At 35.0% G+C, this 18409-nt stretch overlaps 4 protein-coding genes and 1 long non-coding RNA gene across 5 annotated transcripts; 3 read left to right on the plus strand and 2 right to left on the minus strand.

The window, feature by feature from the left end:
* Positions 1-361: 361 nt before the first annotated feature.
* LOC7485152 (1-aminocyclopropane-1-carboxylate oxidase homolog 3) lies at positions 362-2203 on the minus strand. Its single transcript, XM_002317652.4, has 3 exons — positions 1577-2203; positions 1108-1429; positions 362-812 (listed from the first exon to the last, which is right to left on the minus strand). Exons 1-3 carry the CDS (start codon positions 2101-2103, stop codon positions 555-557), a joined length of 1107 nt encoding a protein of 368 aa, XP_002317688.1. The 5' UTR covers positions 2104-2203; the 3' UTR covers positions 362-554.
* Positions 2204-3423: 1220 nt separating this feature from the next.
* LOC112329138 (uncharacterized) lies at positions 3424-4294 on the minus strand. Its single transcript, XR_002984614.2, has 3 exons — positions 4167-4294; positions 3905-4017; positions 3424-3800 (listed from the first exon to the last, which is right to left on the minus strand). It is a non-coding gene; the product is annotated as an uncharacterized LOC112329138 (long non-coding RNA).
* Positions 4295-4563: 269 nt separating this feature from the next.
* Positions 4564-7540, plus strand: LOC7485154 (uncharacterized). Its single transcript, XM_002317039.4, has 8 exons — positions 4564-4732; positions 5169-5334; positions 5702-5792; positions 5890-5948; positions 6447-6507; positions 6862-6952; positions 7054-7130; positions 7239-7540. The coding sequence occupies exons 1-8, from the start codon at positions 4705-4707 to the stop codon at positions 7353-7355; spliced, it is 690 nt and encodes a 229-aa protein (XP_002317075.2). The 5' UTR covers positions 4564-4704; the 3' UTR covers positions 7356-7540.
* Positions 7541-8432: 892 nt separating this feature from the next.
* LOC7489104 (uncharacterized) lies at positions 8433-9746 on the plus strand. Its single transcript, XM_002317040.4, has 3 exons — positions 8433-8601; positions 9198-9357; positions 9455-9746. The coding sequence occupies exons 2-3, from the start codon at positions 9199-9201 to the stop codon at positions 9500-9502; spliced, it is 207 nt and encodes a 68-aa protein (XP_002317076.1). The 5' UTR covers positions 8433-8601; position 9198; the 3' UTR covers positions 9503-9746.
* Positions 9747-11285: 1539 nt separating this feature from the next.
* On the plus strand, positions 11286-16412 carry LOC7489105 (protein CHUP1, chloroplastic). Its single transcript, XM_024581173.2, has 7 exons — positions 11286-12502; positions 12990-13931; positions 14289-14420; positions 14761-14942; positions 15038-15149; positions 15606-15755; positions 16043-16412. Exons 1-7 carry the CDS (start codon positions 11717-11719, stop codon positions 16121-16123), a joined length of 2385 nt encoding a protein of 794 aa, XP_024436941.1. The 5' UTR covers positions 11286-11716; the 3' UTR covers positions 16124-16412.
* Positions 16413-18409: the final 1997 nt, after the last annotated feature.

Consider the following 18409-nt stretch of genomic DNA (forward strand, 5'->3'; position numbering starts at 1 on the left):
GCTCACTGTAACACATTGGTTCGTCTGTGCAAGACAACTTGGGTTTGAAACTTTGAACTGTGTTGTGTAGTATCTTTGGTATGGATATCTACGTGTGTGATTGCTATGAAGGCAATCTGCTTCGATGGGAGCTTAAAATAACCATCGTTGTCAAACTAGATTCTTGAATGATGAGAGATAAGAGATAAAGTCGCCCGAAAAAAAGAAGAGAAGTGATCCTAAGTTTCATACCATTTCCTGCTGTAGTTTTTCTTTTAAAAATGGCCGACTGCCACTTCCAGGCTAGCTTCGAAAAATGACAGCAAACCAACCACGTCTAACCACCTTGCGAGTCCAGCCGATATGAAGTGTCTAAATGTAATTTAGTCGAAATACATGCTTCAGATAATATATTATCACCAAGTACAAAGCAAGTCCAACGGATCCGAAGAGGAAACATATGAAACAAGACAAGGCGGCCAGACAACCTCGCTCATACATAATTATCACCGTTCGAAGGAACAGCATTTCACTAGCATTCTAGAGCTTGAGCAAGAAGATACTCATAACCAGTTTCACAGCTTGAAATGCTCCAATGCAGAGATCCCATCGAGCCCTTTTGCATAGTAGTGGGTTACCAAGTCCTTCACAGTGGTTTCTCGGTAGATTGCTGGGCTTTCTTCTGATAGCAACTCCTTGATTGGCCCATATAGTCTCGAGGCATTCTCAGGCGGAAGGTGTTGTCTTATAAAGCATGCCACAGAAATTCTTGGACCTACAGTTCTTGCTAGCACTCTGTGCTGGACACTAATAAATCTGTCATTCGAAATTAACTGCACCAAGACATGGAGAAAAGGTAAGACATATGGACCTACAGTTTTTGCTAGCATCATCTGGTTATCATGAGCATGGCAAGTTGCCGCTCTCATTCAAAATTGTAATAGAATTGTCTCAGAGAGTGGACATATTCATTATTTACGACCATGGTTCCAAATTGAAGTACAAATTCTAGTCATCATAACTCTCTGCTGGTCAGTTTAGATCATTCATCAATCAAGTAGAGGTATTAAACTTTACACAATCATTACCTGGCAAGCCAATGAAGTATGTATTCGGACATGAACTTACCTGTAACATGTCTCCCAGGTTTATAACAAGAGCTCCTGGAATGGGGTTAAGATCAACCCATTGATTTTCATGAAGGACTTGGAGGCCACCAATTTGGTCTTGTACAAGAACAGTGAGGAAGCTACTATCAGAATGGCTGCTAGTGCCAAAAGTCAAATCTGGTTCAGGACATGCTGGGTAGTAATGGCCCAGAAAAAAGAGTCCCTCTGCACAGTGTATGTCTTTAAGGTAATTAGGATCAAGTCCCAGTGCTTCTGACAGCAATTCGAATAATCTTTGTGCTAAAACCATTACTTTGTTTGAGTAATCATTCATGATATCTCTACAAATCGATTAAATAGACATATTAATAGAAGCATAGCACAAACACCTTAAATGAAACAGCTAAAAACTACTCTATAATTATAAGCAAAAATCACATCTTTTTTCTCTCATGAATCCATACTTTTATCAACTATTACCAACTAACCTGCACACATCAGGCAAGTCATGGGGATTCGGCTGGCGAGGAGCCATGACACAACTCAAAGTATCTCTCCAATTGGCAGCTGGGGCTTGATAAAGATCAAAATTTGAATTATAAAGCACCTTCCTTGTGTAATCCCTTGAATACCATTCTTTCTTCACTTCACTATCTTGCTCATGAAACCTAGCTACCCCACCAATCATTTCCTCCAAAACACTAACTGGGATTCCATGATTGACCACTTGAAAGAAACCCCACTCGGCACAAGCATCTCTTACTCCCTCGACTACCTTTGCACGTTGACTTCTATCTTCATCTATGCCTTCGAAGTCTATCAATGGAACAGCCGCAGACTGATCAGAATCACTTGAAACATCTGATCTTTTGTCATGAACGAATATCTTTGGAATCTTGGTAATTCCATTATCTATTAGACCCTTCACTCCAGTTCTCGTGTCATCAAAAGCTTTGAGTTGACTTTCTTTGTCATAGTTTGATTCTTGAACTTCAGCTGAGCTTTTGATCACCATGTTGTTCTTGATTTTTTATGGTAGGAAGAGGGGCAATTGAGATTTTATTTTGACTTCAAGACATGTAAGGCTCTTTAGGATTTGTACGAGGAGTCTAAACACCTTTGAAAGTGACATGGTTGGTTCTGTTCAAGGTAAAGGTAAAACTATATTATTTTTACCATGAAAAGGTTAAGATCCAATAATTTGACGATGAAAAGGTTAAGATCCATCATTCTGAGCTCAGTAAAGCATGTTGAGCCCAGATATTTATAAATTTAAGATTATAGATATTTTATTAGAAATGCCAAATTTTCCCAGGCATTCAGGGGGCTATAAAAGAAGGAAACAAAAATGGTTGCGTCAGATTTAAATTTTTCTCCCTGCTTTAACAATGATAATTTTATCATAATAGAAAAATCCTTACTCAAAGGGATAATAGATTTTTTTTTTAATCGATTCTAATTTAATCATTAGAAAGTTTTCAAATATATAAACAAGGATTTTTTATAGATAACAATAATGATCTGGTTGGTTATATCGTTAGAATAAAAAGATTAATGACTTTATTCCTGATTCAAACCCAGATATTAAAGCCCATAAATTAAAACAAGATTCCATGATGATTCATTAAATTAGTCCATCCAAGCTGGGTTGGGCTTACAGTTGTTGGTTGGTTGGTTGCTTGCCTGCCTTACACCAAGGCAGGAGTCATGGCACTTGTTCTTCCATTGTAGGGAATTATTTTATTTGAATATGAGTCAGATCCTTCTCAATTTTTTTTTCTTTTACTTTGGAGATTAATGATGTATTATCAAAATTGGAACTTGAACCTAGTTTTAGTTTTTCAGGTTCCATTGGTAAATCCCTCAAAATGGAGTGTGATTAGCTTCAACAGATGCTACATGGTCACGAAGATAGTTCATCACCACTGTAAAGTATTGCAATAGATGATTAGCTCATCTCCACTCTCAGTATTGCTATTAGAGCTAGTCTATCCTTCTAATCAAAGAACTCGACGCATGCATCAACATTGGCTAGGGGAACTATGAATTGATGCAGTACAGTAGCAAGAATTTCAAGAAGCTCCATCATTACCAATCAGACTCTAACAGTCCAGTAAAATGATAATAGCCTATCAGCATTACCAAATACACAGATGTGCTAAAATCTCCTAAAAATGGAGATTAATTTAAAGTACCCAGAATCCCAAATGCAAAGATGGCATCATGTGATGATTTTACAGTTACATCTTAATGCACTCAAGATGGAATATCATAGACAGATTGAGATAAATCCCAGCAGATCATGCAATAAATCAATCATAACTCAACATTCGAACAAGTCACTAATGCTTCATTCATGTCGAGTCATGCCCCAGACTTCACAAGGTCAAGCACATTAAGTCAATTCTCTCAACAACAAAAAAGAAGAAGAAGAAGAAGAAGATCACACCCCACTCTTCGCCTAAACTAAATTCACTTTCATAGCTAATCATCCATGAACCCCAGCTCATTCCACGCCAAACAAAAACAACAGATACTTAACAACACAAATAGGGAAAAAAACTTAACTAAATTTCACAACGAAAAATCCACACATCTAGCCATTTCCCCCGCAAACAAGTGCTGAGTATCTGGCGTAATCCGATGCAAAAATTCAACATAATCCTCTGAATGAAACTGAGCAAGCTCAACCGGATATGCCTTGTGGGGTCTCTGCATAGCAAGTTCAACACAAACAAAAACATCCCACGTCATATTTTCCAAAAATCACACAGCAAAACAATAGAAAGTTCGAATCTTTAGCATAACTAACATACAAAAACTTCCATCTTCTTGTGAAGCTCGTAAGAGAGAACAAGATGGTGTGTCATTCAAAGCCTGTGTGGTTTCATTGGATGGCTTGGTCCAAAATAAACACTGCCCACATCACCTGCAAAAAAAGATCCCATCTTTATAAAACTTTCATAAGTTTTGTTAGCTAAGAAGCAATGCATAATAAAATTTGGATGCTACGTTATTCACTATTTTGATAGCAAAGAACAAAACAGCTTAAAAAAAGTTTAAAGCTTTTTAACTTACCATCATAGAAATAGGAAATTCTGTCCTTGGAGCGCATTTTTTCAGACAAATTTAGCAGACAAAAGATGTACTTTTTAATTCTCTTACAGATTAATAACTGATAAGTTTTCAATATTGTTTTATAAATTAGTTTTTAATTTAAAAATATATTAAAATAATATTTTAAAAAAAAATTAATTTCAACATTAACGTATTAAAATATCTAAAATTATTAAAAATGAATTTAAAAAATTCAAAAGATTTTAAAAATACATTTTATACACAAAAACACTTACTCTTGGAGAGAGAGAGAGGGAGTGTATAGTGCAGGTTTATGTTTTGAATGTTTTATATACCTGTACAAGATTGCTATTTTTCATAAGGACATAAATACCCTTTTTTTATATTAATATTACAATGGTAGCACTTTAAAAGGTCTGCTATTTCCGTCTAAAACCCTAAACCAAAGCAAGCAAAGCTCGCATCTTCGTTTCACTCTCGTTTATAACCTTCTCTTGTCCCTTGAAGTAGTAAAGGAGCCGCCTTTCGTAAACTAACCATGCCTAAGTCTAAGCGTAACAGGCCAGGTTTGCTCTGCCTTTCTCATATTTGAACATATACATGACTGTGACCGTATCTTGTGTGGGCAATGCAATTTAGTCTATGAGAGAAAAACTGACTTGTGGGTGTTTGGGATTTTGTTGTTTTAGGCTTAAAAGACAACTGGGTATAACTTATTCTGGGTGATAGCTGTAGTTTTTGGGTTTAGTTTGTTGAGTAATTGTGGGGATTTTGAACTTGTTTTGCTAATTTTTTTTTTAATTGGGGTCTCAGTATTTTGGATCTTGAGCTTGTGTTGCTCTTGAATTATATAGGCAAGAAAATCTGCGTAATTTCATGCTTTATGTTGCTGTTGGAAAAAAAAAGATAAAAAAAATAACTCTTGAGGTCATAGAAGATGAGAATTTGCAATATGGATTATCGGTTTTGTTATTTATAGAGGTTTCGTTGTGTGATATGCAGTTACATTATCAAAAACAAAGAAGAAGGGGAGGGAGCATAAAGAGTCTATAGTGAATTCGATAAGGGATGCTGTGGAGAAATACAATTCTATTTATGTGTTTAGTTTTGAAAACATGAGGAATCTCAAATTCAAGGAGTTCAGAGAACAGCATAAATTAACCAGCAGGTAGCTTCTGTTTTTCTTTTTGTTTCTTTTTAGTAGAAGACAAGCCACCAGAGATTGTCTTCTCATCAATAAATGAAATTAATAATGGTAAATGTTGATCGGTTTGGGGTTAGATAGTTTGCTTCTGGATTGTTGAATGAAACTCCTTCGTTGTTTGGGGATGCCGTTTAACTATATGTGATTCAAGATAGCCGTCTTCTTGAATGAAACTCCTTGTGTTTTTGTTTTCCTCAAAACTTTACCTCATTTTTTTTTTTAAACAATTTAGTTCGTGGGAATTTCAAGCACTTGGCTCTTCAACATCTTACCATCTTGTAGAGCACTTGGTTTTCTATACGTAACCAACTTACTGTTATGGTTTTGTCAGATTCTTCCTTGGGTCAAACAAAGTGATGCAGGTTTCTCTGGGCCGATCTGCTGCTGATGAAATCAGGCCGGGTCTTCACAAAGTTTCTAAGGTAGCATGAACATATACACAGCCATAGTTTCTACATTTTTCTATCTTGATAAAGAATTCTGATGACTTACCTTTTCTTTATGCATTTTTTATCTTAGCTTCTATGTGGTGATTCTGGACTTTTTCTTACCAACTTGTCAAGAGAAGAAGTTGAAAGGTAACCCGAGTACTTATTGTGATAAATGTTACATGCTGTACTCTATTGGGTTGTTTGGAAATAGAGGAACCAAATAGAGGTCCTGGTGTCTTGCTGTTATCAGAATTATACCAGTCATCTTTTTGATGAAGTAGAAAGAAACTTTAATTACTCAAATAATTTTTATTTATGTTATTATTTGAATATAAAGAAGAGGAAACCTGATGTTCCTCGGTAAGAAAATGATAACCACTCACATATGTAATGCCTTGTTACCTGTGACAAAAGGGCCATATTCATAATCTGGTTCTAAAGATGTAAGGCAGTGCCATATGTAATGGGTCAGCGGGGGGACATATACACTGATCATTTATAATATAACACTTCTAGTTCTTTATTGGGAGCTTGTACTTGAAAATATGTTTATGGATTTGGTCGAATTTCTGGCAATTTTGCGCACCTATTCTGTGATAAAAATACAACTTCATGAGTTAAATGTTTTTAGTTGTGTTTTTGCAGGTTGTTTAATGAGTATGAAGAATACGACTTTGCAAGGACAGGAACCACTGCAACAGAAACGGTATGCAAGATCTTTTATGGCTGGCAGTAGACTTACATACTGGTTGAATAGGTTGAACCGTGTTGCTGCATTGAATCAAATAACTAGATACATCCATGCACATGTATAATGATTACTATATACATACCCCTTTTGTAATTGACTAAGAAAAATATCATCGTGGATCTTTAATTTGCTATTAAGTCTGTCCTTTTTTAACATCCACTTGAAGTCTCCAGTTTGGAAACAGTCAAATTTTTAATTTCATCTTCATCAAAATATAAATGCTTAGTTTAGATGCATTATAAATCAATGACCTACTCTTTTGCACTGTGTATAAGTTCTGTAATTCTAACTTGGTACTGGGTTTTTCAGGTGGAACTTAAGGAAGGTCCCCTGGAACAGTTTACTCATGAGATGGAGCCCTTTTTGCGCAAGCAAGGGATGCCTGTTCGGTTGAATAAGGGTACATAATTGCTTTCTGCTATTTTCTGTCTCTTGCATACCTGCACAACTCGCATGCACAAAGGACTTGAGGTCTGTTATTAAATTTATCGTGGTCTGCAGGTGTGATAGACCTTGTTTCAAACTTTGTTGTCTGTGAAGAGGGGAAGCCTCTCTCGCCTGAGTCTTCTCGCATACTGGTTAGTTCTGGCATGGCCTTTAACTTTGCTTGCTAGTTAGCATGCTCACAGTGTTTTTCTTTTCTTCTGGTTAAAGATACGTGGCTGATGTATTTTTACTTATTTCAGCGCTTGTTAGGCACCAAGATGGCCACCTTCCGACTTCACTTAATTTGCCGATGGAGCCCTGAGGATTTTGAGCTTTATAGAGAAGGTCTAGATGAATCAGATGTTGAATCAGCATAAACCTATGCAACTCATTTGACTATTTGCAATGGTATTCATGTGAAATCAATCAAAATCGTTGAGAGAATACCTGTGTAATTGAAGTTAATTGCAGTAGGTGTTGAATTTTTGTAGTTCAAGGTGATACAGGAGCATGATCCTTTCTTTATGTAAGTTTTGGTAATCGAAGACAGCATGTTATTTTATTGTTGAGTTTGATTTATCTTTGAGCTAAATTACTGTGACATTGTTTTTTAAAGGGTTTTTTTTTTTGAAATATATTATAGTAATATATATTTTTTAATTTTTATTATTTTTATATCCGTCTGTTAATATGATATGAAAATACTGAAAAAAAATAATTTGAAGGAAAAATAAAAACAAAAATTTTCATTTATTTTTTCAAAAAGCAAAAAAAAAAATTAACTAAGAAAAAAAATCATTTTATCTGGCATTCGCTGCCTCAAAAAATGTTCCTAGGCCCAAATGCTTGTAATTCACTTGTATTTTATTCATTTAAAACAATAATTAATTTCTAAAAAGTGATCATGTTTTGAAATTTCAATATCTTAACCCTAAGGAGCAAGAGAGTTAACCCATGAGTGGGAAGAACACAAATGAAATTCTAGTTAGTAACTAATCACAAAGGAGCAATAATGAAGGAAAAGGGAATTGAAGAAGAAAACAATTAAGCAATACCATTTCACAAGAAAAAAAATAGTGTTGCAGTCTTTGAATTATGGGATTAATTTAGAAATTAATTAATTCCACTAATTTGATTTAACTAGCTTTCAATTCGTTTTTCTTAGTAATTCTAATTGCAAAAGAACACTATACTAAATATTTTTAAATTAATTTTTTGTTTTTTTCAACAAAATCAATTCATGGTTTGTTTCTCATATTGGGCTTGAATTCAACTATGAATAATCTGTCTAAATACTTCATTGAGAAGGAAATTAGTCTCTTTACATGAGAAATTGTTGAGAAATATCTATATGGGAAGAGAGAAAAAAAAAGAGAATAGAAAAAAAAAATATTTTTTAGTTTGTGTGAAAATATCCTTATTAATATTGGATTTGATTTTCTCTTTCAATTTGTCACAGGTGATAGTGTAATTACACAGAACTATGGGGCAAAACGTGTAATTTAAACAAAAAAAATAGACCTTCACTGTGTTCTCTCATTCAATTCTCCACAGACAAACTTCTCTGGTCTCTCTCTCAGCATCCAAATCCTAACCAGACTTTCTTAAGCTCCATTCATCAAGGTAATCCCTTTTCTCTCTCAATCTATCCATTTCAATATCTTTCTCAAAACCCTAACTTTTTGGCTTTTTAATAGACTGTTCCTCATCAGGATTCTTTGAATTAATCCTTCATTTAAAACTTTTTGAGATTTTATTCAGTTTGGTACTTCAGAATTCGGATTATAGGCTTTGATTATGGTCTTATGATGTTTGTTTGTATCTTTTTTTTTTTTTTATCTGAACGTAGATTATTGAACGTTTTTAGTTGATGGGTTTCAATTAAATCTGATAGTTTCCATGTAAATATTTTGTCTTTAAGGCACCCAATTAGTATCTAATTCATGTGAAGATTGTTTTTTTAATTACCCAATTAGTATCTTTTCGTGTCAAGATGGTTTCCCTGGGTGCCAAATTAGAATTCTATGACTCTTACTGTGAATTGGGTTGTTTTTTTGCTTCTGCATTTAATGACTGAAACTGGGTTTTTTTGGCTAGGCCCTATTGTTTGGTTATTGTGTTTATTCAATACTTGTTCGATGTTGTTTATGTGTAAACATGATGGATTTGTGCTTGTGCTTAAAAAGATTGGGATTTTTTGTTGTAATTTGAAATTTAAGGATGACAACGGAAGAACCTTTTCGACCACGCGAGAAGCTATTAGAGAAACAGATATATTTCCAAAGCATTCACAAGCACACATATTTGAAAGGACCTCTTGATAAGATCACCTCTGTTGCCATTCCATTAGCATTGGCAGGCAGCACACTTTATCTTATTGTGAGTAGTCTAGCCTGTAGTTTTACGTACCAACTCTTGTTGGTGATTTTCCATGCCTTCAGATGAATTCTGAACATGTTATCTGTTTTTACTTCAGGGGCGAGGAATCTATAACATGTCTCATGGGATTGGAAAAAAGGAATGAGGAGGCAGTTTGTGTCATGATCGGTTTTATGTTCTTTGTGCTCGTGTTCTGAAGGATTATTTGCTTTTGCATATGGATAGTGTTGTTTCTAAGGTTCTTGTTAAATAATTGCATGGTTGCTGGCTGGCTGCAGCTACCAATGGAAGTAGAAACTTCACTGGTGAAGTCTTTGTTCTCTATTTAACCTTTAATGCCTGCACGTTTGAATTTCAGGGTTTCCCTAGTTGTTTGGACCTCTTTGCTAGCTCCGTGTATTCTCATTCAATTTCTCTCTCTTTGCGTCGTTGCATTTGGAAGATGGGGGGGGGGGGGGGGGGGGGTTGCTTCTTACTTGTTGTGACTATTCGCGCGAGTTACCGAGCGCTTGGTTAGATTTAGATTTCTTGTGCGTTTTTTAAGAGTATGTGGGGTTCAGGTCGACTCAGTCATCTGTGAGACAGTTATTTGAGCAGTTAAGCTGTTGGACCAAAGCCCTCACTGAATACCTGACAGGGAAGACTGAATTTTGTAGCCAATGTTCTTTTGTACCTTTTCCCAATTTATTGCATATTTCCAGGCTTCCAAGCTGAAAATGGGGTGCTGATGTGCAACCATAAGCTCATTATTGATGACAGGGAAGTGCACGGACTAGAGTCGTGGTGAATGCAGTTCATGAAATAGCCCTGTCAAGGTGAAGTTTAAGGTTCATTGTCACGTCATCAGATCCCCCTAGGCCTCATCAGATTTCCTAGGGATTTTGCCCATACTTTCCTATTTTCTGGATCAAGCCCTCCAGGTTCATGGATGGCTTTAAGAGACCAAAATTTGCTCAATGAGACCCTTTTGAGAGGATTTAGATCCCATCATTAACATCCTGCGGATTGTTCAAATTATGGCAAAAGTAAATGATGCAGGACAGAGAGATTTGAAACTAATAAAGAAAGAAAGAGAAGAAGCTATGAAGATAAGCCAGAAAAAGAAGAAAGGAGCTGAAGAAGGAAAAAAGGTAAAGGAGGAGAATTGCAACTTGTAATAAAATAATATCATTATACACGTACTTGAATCTTGTCTAAGATCTAGTATGTGATGTTCCCCATCACTAATTATTGTTTTTTTTTAAAGATATAAAATCACAAATTCTATGTTAGCAATCACCATCAATCAACTATCTTTGGCTTATTGGGATATTGGAGTGGTAACTGATCAATTAGGCTCGCACTTTTACCTTTGAAATTGTTAGAGTTTAAATTCAATTTGTGTAACATCATTCAAGATTTAAGTTAATCAAAAGAGTAATCTAAAGATAATTAAATTTAAATCATGTTTTAATTGAATTGATATGTGAAATCAATCAAGTTTTGATAGAATTAATCCTCACCCAGTTTATTATTAAACTATCTTGAATTATATCTCAGGTTAACTAATTAGTGAATTGATTGTGAATTTTATTGAATTTATATCTCGTTTAATATTGTTATTAAATTGTATTTTAAAAAAAATTTATCTTAAATTTTTTAGTTTTTTAAATGATATCAAAAATAATTTTTATAAATAAAATAATATTATTTAATACATTAAGAAATATATTTTAAAAAACAAATTCTTCCGATCTCTCTCAGCTCATCATGAAGGAATGAACAAGCTGACAATTTAATAAATGTTTTGACCTCACTTGTATTCCAAACCCTATCGTCTGGAATGTGGATCCCACCTGGCACAGAAAACGACCGTTGCACACTCTCCCTCGTCCTCCTCAAACCCTAACAAAAATAAACTCAAAAAGACAAAAACTACAAAAATGTTTTCTTTTTTAAGAAAAACAAATTCAAATTTCAAACGTTCAAAATCCTGTGATAAAGAAAAGCTGCCACCTTTTCTAACTAATAATCTCCTTCCTTCACTCTCTCCACTCTATGAGTCCACCTTGAGAACTGGACTCTTTTCTTCCATTTCTAGCGCTGTACACTCCACCATTCACATAGCTCCACTTCAAATTCAAGTTCTTGCACCATCAAGACTCTAGCTTTCTGTTCCATTGAGGACCAACCCATGATTTCTGCTTTGATTTTTTGTTACCTTTCTTAGCCTCTTGGTTGAAGAAAACCCATTTTTTAGCTTCGAAGAATTTATGGGTTTTGATTGATTGTAGGTTGAATGATCAGAAGTCCAAACCCTTTTTTGTTTTTTGTGTAGGTTTTATAGAGGTGAAAGTTTGATCTTTTTTTGTTCAACAAAATGAGAGAAGAAAACACAGTTGAAACTAAATCGAAAGCAGTAAAATTTGCTGATCAAAACCAAGCACCAAAGCCACAAAACATTAAAGGAAACAACAACAACAATGGTTCAAAGATCAAGTCTTCATGGGGTTCACATATAGTAAAAGGCTTCACAGCAGATAAAAAGACCAAAACGCAAACAATCACAGTAACAGCCAAGAGACTTCCACTAGCAAGCTCAGAGACCACAAAACAAAAGAACTCTCTTGTGAATTCTCATTCAAGAGTCAAGAGATCACTTATTGGTGATTTAACTTGCTCAGTTACAGGAAGCCAGGTGCACCCAAAAGCCTACCAGGCCAATCACAGGAGACAATCTTCAGGGTCAAGAGATTTGTTTGTGGAATTAGACCAATTAAGGAGCTTGCTTCAAGAATCAAAAGAAAGGGAATTTAAGTTACAAGCAGAGCTATCAGAGGTTAAGAGGAATGGAAGAGTAGTGGATCTTGAAAGGGAACTTGAAGCTAGAAGAAACGAAGTGGATGAGCTTTGTAAGAGAATTGGGGTTTTGGAGTCTGAAAAAAGTGGTCTTTGTGAACAAGTGAATGAGTTGTGTTTGATTTCAGAGAAGAGAAGTGAAGAGGTATTGAAAAGGGAAGGGAATGAGAGTTCAGTGGGGAATCTTGAAATGGAAGTTGTGGAATTGAGGAGATTGAATAAGGAGCTGCAGATGGATAAGAGGAATCTTGCTTGCAAGCTCTCTTCTTTGGAGTCTCAATTGGCTTCTTTTGCCAGGTCTTCTGAGGTACAAACATTCAACTCTTGTTCCTTTCGTTCTGTATGCTTTGTTTACTTGATGAGAAAATGTTGTAGTAGAAAAGAAAATGAAGTTAAGTTTTTCAAATTTAGAAGTTTTCAGCATTAGGGACTGGAAAGAATAATGATTTGAGATAAACTAAGTAGAATTTATGGTTAATTTATTTAGTTTTTTTTCTAGAAAACAAAATAGATTTAATTTGGCAATGTTTAATGCCGTCTTGATATTAAAAGTTTAATTCTTTTGGCATTTTTTAATCCTGTCTTGACGATGACAAGTTAGTTCTTTGATCCATGCTGTAGTCTACATCCATTGTTAGTTACTTTTTTGTGATGGGTTCAAGAATTTAATTGGAAAGCAAACAGAGGGCCAACGATGTCAAATTGATGGAATTCTCCTTTCTTTTTGCTTGATGAGTCTAAGTTTAACATAGCTAGCCAGGATTCATTACTAAACTCTCTCTTGAATTTATCAGAGTGATGTTGTTGCAAAAATAAAAGCTGAGACATCTTTGCTAAGGCACACAAATGAAGATTTGTGTAAACAAGTTGAGGGTCTACAGATGAGCAGACTAAATGAGGTAGAGGAGCTAGCTTATCTGAGGTGGGTCAATTCATGTTTAAGAGATGAATTGCGTAATTCATGCTCAACGATGAATTCTGACAAGGCCTCAAGCCCCAAATCGGTAGAGAGGAGTAATGAATCTGCTGGCTCAATTTCTTGCCAGAGTAATGACTACTTAGAAAGTAATAGTAAAATGAGACTGGATTTTATTAAAAAGTTGAAGAAATGGCCTATTACTGATGAAGATTTGCCAAATTTAGAATGCCAAGATAAAAATTGGGTCCACTCGGAAGATGGGAGAAGTCCTAGAAGAAGACACTCTATAAGCGGATCAAAGTTCTGTTTAGAAGATTTGGCACCGAATAGGAGAAGGCAATCTGATGTTTTTATGTGTATAAAGGAAATGGAAAACGAAGTAGAGCTTGTAAGTTCCGAAAAGTATGAGTTGGATATAATGCAAAGACCCCAAATCCTTGCAAACTGCCAAGAGACCAACAAAATTGTAGGTCCATTAGATGTCGAGAAAAGGACTTTGCGAGTTCCAAATCCCCCTCCAAGACCCTCATGTTCTGTTTCTACTGGACCTAAAGAGGAAGTTCAAGCTCAAGTTCCACTCCCGCCTCCGCCTCCGCCTCCGCCTCCCCCGCCACCGCCTCCGAAGTTCTCAGTGAGGAGCACTACAGCAGGAGTGGTGCAGCGAGCACCTCAAGTTGTAGAGTTTTACCATTCATTGATGAAGAGGGACTCCAGAAAGGAGTCTTCAAATGGAGGAATCTGCGAAGCCTCAGATGTTGCGAATGTTCGGAGCAACATGATTGGTGAGATTGAGAACCGGTCATCACATTTGCTTGCTGTAAGTGATTTCTTACTTCTAATCCCAAGGTCAATGACAAGTGATTTCATTGAATAGCTTGGATGCCCTTTCATTAAATCGCAGCTCACTATTTGTGTTAAAAAATGTTGAATTTTATTTTGTTACTATGAATAGAGAGGAATGGAAAAAATACTTGTAAGCTGGCAACATTCTAGGATTAATTTGCTGCTGTGAGAATGCAAGTATTGTTTTCTTTTCGACTATTGTCAGATGGATATGAAATGAAAGAAACAGTTCTGAATTTTTTCTTTCCATAGAGTTTGACATTTCTGCGCGGTATAGAAGTTCAAATGCTTAAAAGTGATTCTTTCTTTTTCTCTTTTTTCTCTCTCTCAGATTAAGGCAGATATTGAAACTCAAGGAGAATTTGTCAATTCTCTGATCAGAGAAGTCAACAATGCTGTTTACCAGAACATTGAAGATGTTGTAGCATTTGTGAAGTGGCTTGATGATGAACTTGGCTTTCTTGTAAGTTTTTCCTGGATAGAATAACTTATTTGTAAAAGGATTCCATGGAATTTTATTGCCATGGGCAACGAATAAAGCAAGTTAGGAAGAAAACCCACAAATGCTGTCACGGCTCCGCAACTGCTATAACACTTTTTACAGCATGTACTTGATATACTTTGAAAGCATTTACATGGGCTACAATCACCTTGAAAATCCATGAAACATGGAATTTGAAGTAGGGAACTTCTATATGCACATGGGATCCATACTTCTCGAGTTGAATTAACAAGGGAAAATAGTACACAGTAATGACAAAAGGATTTCATATCAACCTCGTAATCCACTCGTTTATGTGAAGGTGGATGAAAGGGCAGTCCTGAAGCACTTTGATTGGCCAGAAAAGAAAGCTGACACATTGAGAGAAGCAGCATTTGGGTTTAGTGATCTCAAGAAATTGGAGTCTGAGGTGTCTTACTACAAGGATGATCCCCGAGTTCCATGTGACCTTGCTCTAAAGAAAATGGTTGCTTTGTCTGAGAAGTAAGAATCTGAAATTTTGCACTGTGGCAGATATATAGTAATTTTGTGCCGAATCTCGTGTTTATAAATATATATTAATTGGATATCATCTGCAGGATGGAACATACAGTTTATAACCTTCTACGAACAAGAGAGTCCTTGATGCGCAATTGCAAAGAATCCCAAATTCCCTCGGATTGGATGCTTGACAATGGGATTATTAGCAAGGTAAGCTTCACTAAGTCACTCCATTCTTTTTTTGTTTAGTTTTCAATACTATACAAGATTTAGGCCAATAAAGGAAAGAAATGAATTATGTTCCTTCTTCTCCTTCATAAGAGGATTGGATCAAAGTACTAGAGGTGAACAAGCAGCAAAGCCTGGTATTGATATGAAAAGAAGTGGCGTTTGGATTAATAGAGTTGAGAAAAGGAAAAAATTAGTCTTAACAATTTAAGATTTTATACTTATGTTAATGCCAAACCTACGTACGACTCTAGGCTTTTACTTTCTAAATGATTTCTGGAAATGCTAAACCTACATATGACTAGGCTTTTACTTTCTAGATGCTTTCTGGACATTTTCTAATAACAGATCTTCCTGCCAATCCTTTCATGCTTCATTTCAGGCAAGAGGTATTTACTGACTTTCACGTGGAAATGAATTCCTAATTTTGTGTTGCAGATAAAGTTTGGCTCAGTTAAGTTGGCGAAGAAGTACATGAAGAGGGTAGCCACGGAAATCCAGTCGAAGGCAGCAGCAGCGCTAGAAAAAGACCCTGCTCTGGACTATATGCTACTTCAAGGGGTTAGATTTGCTTTCAGAATCCATCAGGTTTGCACCGTGATAAGCATTTTAATGGCTGTTCATTTTATATTTTCTTGTTCTATTAAGCACCAATAAGATACCTGTTTGTGCTAATAGAAAAGTAGCATTTAGAACGTGATTGTTGAACTGAACTGTTTGGTTTGGTTGGCATTTACTAAGAACATAGATAGGGGTAAAGAAACAGCTGAGACTAACAAAGGAAGCGTATGGCAGAAACATCTAAATAGTGTTCATGAAGGGGAAATAGAACGATGCATGGCAAAAGTTATTGATTTTTTTCTTGCGTTATGCAGTTTGCTGGAGGATTTGATGCAGAAACAATGCATGCGTTTGAGGAACTTCGCAACCTTGCTCACCTGCTTAACAAAAAGTAAAGATGAATGGTGGGGAGTGGGAGCAATTCGGGCTTGCCATCTCAATAAGCTTTACTTGGATATCTAATCTATATAGTGAAGATCTGGCTGGGGTAGTGTATGTATGGTGTGGTTTGCTCAGGGTTTTAAACAGTTGAAAGTTGTACAAGTTTTGTGTGTGATATAGGAAGCAATTTTGTTTGTGCTTTTACTCATTCTTAAAACAAAGGAATGTAAAAATTTGATGAGAATGCGTACACCTGTTCATACTCAAGTTTTCTATCTGGAAGGTTTCTGTCAGATTTGTCTACTTAAGCCCCCCTTGCTGTTTTCTGGGCACACATGGCTCTCATGGACAGTTTCTTGGTGCAGTTGCTCTTGTTCAGTTAGCTCCTTGGCTTGTTTTGAATTCTCTTGACAAATAACTAGACAAGGCAAGCAAATTCTTTAGATCATCCCTGTCTGGAAAACTACTGGTCAAGCAAGCTTGGGAAGTTGTTGACGTTCAAATTCAGAAAAGGGCTTCTCCAGATTACTGGAGTGCTATCGGATTCCTGGCATTGGGACTAGGGATCTTAAGAATTCTCATCCAAAATGATGATACAGGAGCTTACAAATAACATTTGAATTTGAAGCTTGCATGCTTCTTGGCCAATGTACATTTTTTTGAAGTTCAAGTTCCATGGAAACTTCATCAGAGCCAAGTCAAGATGATGATACAAAAGCTTACAAATAACATTTGAGTTTGAAGCTTGCATGCTTCTTGGCCATTGTACATTTTTTTGAAGTTCAAGTTCCACGGAAACTTCATCAGAGCCAAGTCAAGATGATGATATAACCAACCAACCCTTCTTCTCTTGCCAAAAATCTGTCAGGTAGGAAGGAATTGGATTTCCATCTCATTTATTGGAAATGGAAGCTAGCTCCATGTCAAATTGCCATTGAAGGCAACAACAATGACAGATGATCCAAAGAGTAAAAACAAAGAAAAGGGAAATCACCATGGATAGACTATTCCAATAACCTTTAGACAGACTATCCTTGATGCATTGGTGTCCACTGAAAATCCAGTCATGGACCCAGGGAACTAGGCCAATGGCCTGTACACTTGAAAAAAACAACAGTTTAAAAACAATGGAACTGTCTATAAAAAGAACAACTGAAATTATTATTATTATTATTATTATTATTATTATTATTATTACTGTTTTGGTATTGTTTTCCAGCATGATTTTTAAAGATATATTAAATTAAAAAAATATTAATTTAATATTCTTTAAAAACAAACCCCCCTTTAAAAAAATATTAATCTATCATTTTTTTTAATTTAAAAACATTTTAATTATTATTTTTTAAAAAAAATCTCAGAAAAAAAGCGGAAAAAGAAAGGACCTGAGGGATTTGACATCTGACAAGATGTAAGATTACAAGCAAGCAAGCAACTTGGTGGCCAAAACAAAACAAGAAAGAAAAAGGAAGGACGGAAGGATCTTCACTGCCTAGTCAATCAAATTGATTTGCTCCTTCAATTCTCGATTTTACCCTTCCTCGAATCTTTCCTCTTTTTAACCCTACCCTACCATTCCTCTTAAATTTCATTTTTTTTAAATTGAATTTTTTTTTGTATTTTTAGATGATTTTAATTAAATCATATCAAAATAAATTAAAAAAATATATTATTTTAAAATATTTTCAAGTAAAAATCACTTTGAAAAATAACAGTTATCATAATGCCAAATACTACATAAACTCTAAGCTATATTTAATTTATATATTTTTCAACTTGGTATTGTTTGTTTTTTTTTTTTGTCAAGATTGTGTTTACATACGTTTTAAAAATATATTTGGCATGAAAAAGCATCAATTAATGCTTTTTAGTGATTTTAATGTGCTAATAATATCAAAATAAATAAAAAATATATAAAAAAATTTATTTAAATATATTATCAAGTAAAAAATACTTTTTAAAAAACTCTCTATACCAAACACAGACTAAGTGTTTTTTATTTTATTTTAATGAAGCCTAATATTCACAAAAGTTGTTCATTTGTTTCCACAATGTTCCAAATTGCACTCTTGAAACTTTTATCAAACTAAAACGTTATAAAAGTTGGTGTCCATTCCTTCTAAGATTTGAATTTGTTTTACATAAAATATTTTATAAAAAATTAATTTTCATATATTTTTTATGTTTGTTTTTGAAAAATATTTTTCAAAAAAATGTTTTTATGTGTTTGTCTCGTAAAATATTTTACAGGAAAACAGATCAATATAAAATACTTTACCGTCAACCTTCAAACTTAGTTT

The sequence above is a fragment of the Populus trichocarpa genome, chromosome 11 (assembly GCF_000002775.5).
Source record: "Populus trichocarpa isolate Nisqually-1 chromosome 11, P.trichocarpa_v4.1, whole genome shotgun sequence".
In the NCBI taxonomy this organism is placed as follows: Eukaryota; Viridiplantae; Streptophyta; class Magnoliopsida; order Malpighiales; family Salicaceae; genus Populus; species Populus trichocarpa.